General features: G+C 44.1%; 1 protein-coding gene across 10 annotated transcripts in view; it reads left to right on the forward strand.

The window, feature by feature from the left end:
• Positions 1–6,000, forward strand: part of SFMBT1 (Scm like with four mbt domains 1) — a 135,013-nt gene that overhangs the window by 106,894 nt on the left and 22,119 nt on the right. For all 10 annotated transcript variants that reach the window (XM_040454807.1, XM_040454814.1, XM_040454810.1 and 7 more), the window contains 2 exons: positions 1,452–1,602; positions 4,181–4,263. In XM_040454807.1, the coding sequence (XP_040310741.1) occupies positions 1,452–1,602; positions 4,181–4,263 (234 nt within the window). The remainder of the gene's footprint in view (positions 1–1,451; positions 1,603–4,180; positions 4,264–6,000) is intronic.

The following is a 6,000-nucleotide window of genomic DNA, read 5'->3' on the forward strand; positions in this document are numbered from 1 at the left end:
GCTCTCTTGGTAAGAATTCCTGTCAGGGTGACTCGTTTAGGAAAGTGGTAGTGTTTTGATCTTCAGGCTCTGCTGATCTGAGCCATGTTTCTCCTAAGCTGTGAGGCTAGAATGACTTCTGTGCACATTTTGTATTTGTACTGTCCAGGTCTCTGCGGCCCATTCCTTATTCTGGGCCTGCTCACCCCAGCCAACCAAAGCTCGGGTGCCAGAGTAGTGGGGTGTGTGGTCTTGGGAGCAGGCCTTACTGAACACTAGAGGGGACTTAACCTGGCAGGAAGCTTGCAGTGTCTGAGAAGTACGGGCACAGGCATCAGCGTCGGTATCCACCCAGGTGCAGGGCTCACTGGGTGAGGGGGTGTTGGGGGAGCAGGTGGTCCATGTCATGAGATCTGCCCAGGATTGCTTCAGCATGGAGTCCAGACTCAGACTTCAATCTTTTGGAAGGCTGACTCAAGTAAGGCTCTGGTTGAGAGTAACCACAGGAGCTGGGCAGGTTGTCAGGCCCTGGTTACTCAATTACTAGAACTGAGGCCCAAGAGAAGGGGTTAGTTCGGCACTGGAGCAGAAGGCCATTTACCCAGAGTAGAGCCAGAAGACTGGCATGACTGGAGCAGAAGTTGCTTGGATGCTGAATCATCTGATTGGTCGAGATTTAAATTGTTTTGCTTTAGGAGAAGATTATTTTTGAACAGGGAGGGATTCTCAACCTACAGTGGGGTCAGAAGGCCCTATCTGAAGTCTAAAGGGCTGTTGGATGGCCAGGAGCCAGAGAAGGTTAATAAAACCTTTTAGGCATTTGAAACTCGGCTAGGATCCAAAAATTTAATATACAAGTGTGGCCGACTCCTCACTAAACCTAAACTAAATCGTGTTTGGAGCCCAAGTACTTAGATTTGAGCCCAGGTTCTGCTGCTTCTTTGCTGGGCAAAATGGGGCAAGTTATTTAACTTCTTTTTAAATCCAGCTTCCTTATCTGCAAAATGAGGTTGATAATGGTCCCTACCTTATTAAGTTGTAAGGAAGATTAAAACAGAATTGATGTGTGGAAAGCATTTAATTAAAACAGTGCCTGGGGGCACCTGGGTGGCTTAGTCGGCTCAGATCATGATCTCACAATTCGTGAGTTCAAGCCCCATGTTGGGCTCTGTGCTGACAGTTCAGAGCCTAGAGCCTGCTTCGGATTCTGGGTCTCCCCCTCTCTCTGCCCCTTCCCTGCTCGCGCTCTGTCTTTCACTCAAAAATGAATAAACATAAAAAAAAACAAAAACAAACCAGTGCCTGACACAGCGGTAACATTTATTGAGTGCTTAGTGTTGCTATACCCACTGTGGCTATGAAGTTTTGTAACATGTTTGTCTATGCCGAGGAATGACACACACACACATATGTGTGTGTATGCATACACATAAAACCATTTGTCTGCGTTGTCTGTTCAATTGTATGTGCAGGTTTTTGATGACAAGTACTTCCTGGTAGAAATGGATGATTTGCGACCAGAGAATCACGCACGGCGATGTTTTGTGTGTCATGCTGACAGTCCCGGTCTTTTCCCCGTGCAGTGGAGTCTGAAGAATGGTTTACACATCAGCCCCCCTCCCGGTATGTAGTTGTTGTTTTCTGAATTGTCCATCAGGGGCTTCTTTTTGAAATGGCATTTATCTCCCTCTCTCTCTCTCTCTCTCCCTCTCTCTCCCTCTCTCTCTCTCTCTCTCTCTCTCTCTCTCTCTCTCTCTCTCTCTGTGTGTCTCTCTCTCTCTGTCTCTCTCTCTCTTCATGCCCCAGCTTGTCCTCAACATTTTTTGGGTCCCAAAACAAGTATAAGTGAAGGCCTCGATTCCATATATTTAAATATTTGCAAGTTATAAGTTAAGCTAAAATGATTAAGTCAAGGTACGTTCTGTCCTCCTACCTTGACAAATATATCTTCATAACACCTGGGGTCCCATGCACGTTCTTGGTTGACCCCTCCTATGTGTGTCATGAGGGCACAGAGGAATGTGAGAGTAGGACAGGCAGAGAGTGTTGGCAGGGTTGGGAGTTGGCAGAGGAGGAGAGACCTCAGAACCAGAACTCGGAGGTAGGAGGCAGATATCAGATGACTTTCAGGTTTCTGGGCATCCGCTTAGAGTGAAGCTCTTCAGACTTGAGAGGGAGGTTTATGATTAAGAGTAGGACTCAGAGAGGCTGTAGGTAGGAAACCAGCAACTCATTTCCCTGGTGTTTGCAACTTTGCAGAATATCTTTGATCCTTTAATCAATGCTCTTAAATATGATTTCGTTGAGCTTGACTGAAATTTTTATTTTATTTTAAATTTTTTTTTCAACGTTTATTTATTTTTGGGACAGAGAGAGACAGAGCATGAACGGGCGAGGGGCAGAGAGAGAGGGAGACACAGAATCGGAAACAGGCTCCAGGCTCTGAGCCATCAGCCCAGAGCCCGACACGGGGCTCGAACTCACGGACCGTGAGATCGTGACCTGGTTGAAGTCGGACGCTTAACCGACTGCGCCACCCAGGCGCCCCTTGCTTGACTGAAATTTTTAATAATTATAGCATAGAATATCTGGACATGTTAAATGTTTATCTGCTTTTTATATCAGCAATCAGATTACTTGATTGGAAGTCTGTGTATCCTTTATTAGTAGGCTGTGGGCAAATACAACTTCGCTTCTTAAATGGTGAGTGCTGGAGCACTGGGCTGGAATTGCTCTTATGTGTTAACAAGAGTCATAAACTCAGAACTTGTGCTGTTTATTCAGCCTTCATTCATCCAAAAAACATTTATGGAATGTTTGTTATGAGCCAGGTATTGGGCGTGTCTGTCACTGGGGAGGCAAAAGTGAGTATGATGGTTCCTTCAAGGAGCAAGTAGGGGAAACAGTAATGGAGCCTTCCAGGTTCTCTCATCAGTGAACACACAGTGGGCACACCTGCCTGGTGGTGGTGGCAGAGGGGGACATGCCTACAGGAGGAAGTTCTTGCTTTGCTGGAAGACTCTGGACATCCCAAGTTCTTTATCTTTGTGTGAAAAGGAAAAAACAATTATTAACGATACTGGAGCTTTCAGCTTTGTTACAGACAACTCATCTATCTCTGTAAGTAGGAGGAAAGTAGTGGATTATGTCACTGGAAATGGCAGCTGGTTTACTGTGAGGAATAGAGGTGGAGGCAGAAGTGGAGTAGGGGGGACATGGTAACAGTCTGAGTTGGGCAGAGGAGGGACTGCAGGGGCCGTGTGGCTATCGGCTGGTGTGGTGTGGTAGCCCGCTGTTGCTCAGCTCTGCACGGTGGAGAGCTGGTCCAAAACGGTGGGGCAGCTGGGCAGATAGTGTTGCCAGGGCATCAGATCTGAGAGGCTTCTACCAAGAACCATGGTGGACTTAAGCAGACAGTTAAGCTCAACTTTTTTCTTCGGAAATGACTTCATGATTCAGGTTCCAAGATGGCGTTGCGCTTCTGTACAACATGAATCTGGAAACAGTGCTGAGACTTTTATGTCAGGAGTGGCTAAGATATGTAAGGACAGAGCTTCATGAGGGAAGAAAGATTATTTGCTGTCCCATCCTTTAGAGCCTAAGTTGGAATAGAATGGATAGTAAGACTGGATTTATTAGTACAAACCTAATCCAGTCATAACTGTCTTAAATTCTTTTGGTAAACTGCTAGCAGCTAATCATATAAAATATTGTGGAAAATAAATGCCTGGTTTGAAGCTTGAAAGTTGAAAAATTTATTCAAAGTGGGACGCCTGAGTGGCTCAATCTGTGTTAAGCCTTCTGCCCTTGCTTTCGGCTCGTGTCATGGTCTCACGGTTCATGACATGGAACCCTGCATAGGGCTCTTCTCTCTCTCCCTCTCTTTCTGCCCCTCTCTGCAGATCTCTCTCTCTCTGTCTCTCTCTCTGTCTCTGTCTGTCTGTCTCAAGAAAATAAATAACATGAAAAACAATTTTTTTAATTTATTCAAAGGATTTTATTGTATTGCTATAGTTTGACCAAAGTTGATCTGTTTTAAAACGTGAAAAACGCTTCTGATTTATAGGGTGTTTTTCCTCCTCCCTAAAAAGAGCAAAGTCCTCAAATTAGCCAATGAGAAGTTGTGGGTGGATATCTGGGGGAATGGAAAAGCCAGGCAGGCATGTGTGGTGTGAATTTTTGTTCTCATATTCTTACCTAGGCTACCCGGGCCAGGACTTTGATTGGGCTGACTACCTCAAACAGTGTGGTGCCGAAGCTGCTCCCCAGAGGTGCTTCCCCCCGGTGAGAACCCTGGTCCCCTTGCTGCCACGCTCCGGGTCCGCTGGGGACTGCTGTGCTTCTCACGCTCATATGCTTCGTACTCAGTCCCCTCGCTCAGCTCAAATAAGCATCTCATTGATTGTAATACAGTGGTGCAAGGAAAATTCATCGACTCAGGAAGTTAATGAATTTTTAAAGTTTATCAGGTTTTTTATTAGCTAAAATCATGAATTTTTTTAGTTCATAATTATTTTTGGTTGCTTAAGAATATGAAAAAGTGTTAATTAAGTGGAAAGAAATGGTTAAACTTATTTAAAAATACTTGCATGAAAATATTACATGCGTATGGTTTACAACGCTAAATAGCAGTAAAAATTAGCTCACAGCATAAAGTGGTAGGTCCCTGTCCCATCCCTCTCCGTGGTCTCCCTTCCCGGGAAGATTCGCTCCTATTCTCACTGTTGTTCTGATGCTTATACTTAAATCATTTTCAAAATAGTATGCTGCCATCTTATGAGTCATTGATTTTAGACATGTCTATGTTATGGTAAGTGAACACTTAGCTATTTTATATTACCTTTTTCCTTGGTCTTAACCCACCTCTTTCTTCCTATAATTTTTGGTCAAATCTGAATTGATTATTTACACTATGATATGTATTCAGGTATTATTCACAGCCAAGCACTGCAGTATTTTATGGTTTTCTCTTTTTTATTTATCCTCAAGTTAATAATTGCCTTGTTTTTCATGGCTTAATTTTCTCCGTTTCTATTGTAGTTCTTCCCACACCTTCCCAGTAGCTTCTCCTAAGTCGGTCACATTGGGAAATCTGTCATCCCCCCTCCCCCCCAATTCTATGAAACTTACAGTTTATTTGAGGGGTGGAGGAAACATTAATTATATATGCAGAAATTCCCTTACCTGACTCTGTCATTGAAAGTCATCTAAATCAGGGAGTCATCTTTTGATGAAACAGTCTATTTTAACTTAAGATGTATAAATCTGCATTCATGTGCTAATCTTTTGGTAAGGCCTTCCCTTTGCATATAGATTGTCATCTCGTGTTCCCTTGAGTCTTTTCCTGACATGTACCTAACATATATGCTGTACACACATGTGTATATACATCACATACACCCTAGGATTTTTAGTACAGTGAGAACTCTTGATACTTTGAAACAATATGAATGCAAAGTTCTTCTCAATTTGTCATTACTTTTCCTTTCCCCTCCCCCCCCCATCCTTTCACACTTGTCTTGCCCACCTGTTTTGGCAGCAGTTTCCTGGTTACTCCCACGTGTTGTTCTCAGTAGCGGCTATAGTTATATGTGGGTGTGTAGTGGAGGACGGCAGCTGTCTCACCAGTAGTAACCCAGGAGCACCAAGAAAAGGCTCTGCAACCAACCACTTCTGCCGGCGTCTCAGGTTCTGCCATTAGCACAGGTTGCTTTGGCTCCCTCCACCTCAGGAGTGGGCCCTGACCGAGAGGACTGTGAAGAATGCAAGCATTTGTGCCTGGGTCCTAGTTCCATGTTTAGAGCCAGATGCTCGCATTGCCACCCTGTAGCCTTTCCCAGAAGTCTCTTTGGTCCAACTAGACCTGTGTATATTTTTGCTGTTTAAAGTTATTTCTTTGTATTTTAGGACAGAAGGGTTAAAATGCAAGATGTTCCCTAGGCATGTTCTCTTTTCCTCATGTCCATGACCACTTAGATACCCTGATGTAGGAACTTTGTCATTTCTTTTTTTTTTTTTTTT

The sequence above is a fragment of the Herpailurus yagouaroundi genome, unplaced genomic scaffold, assembly GCF_014898765.1.
Source record: "Herpailurus yagouaroundi ecotype Mexico unplaced genomic scaffold, PumYag 213, whole genome shotgun sequence".
NCBI classification, from domain to species: domain Eukaryota; kingdom Metazoa; phylum Chordata; class Mammalia; order Carnivora; family Felidae; genus Herpailurus; species Herpailurus yagouaroundi.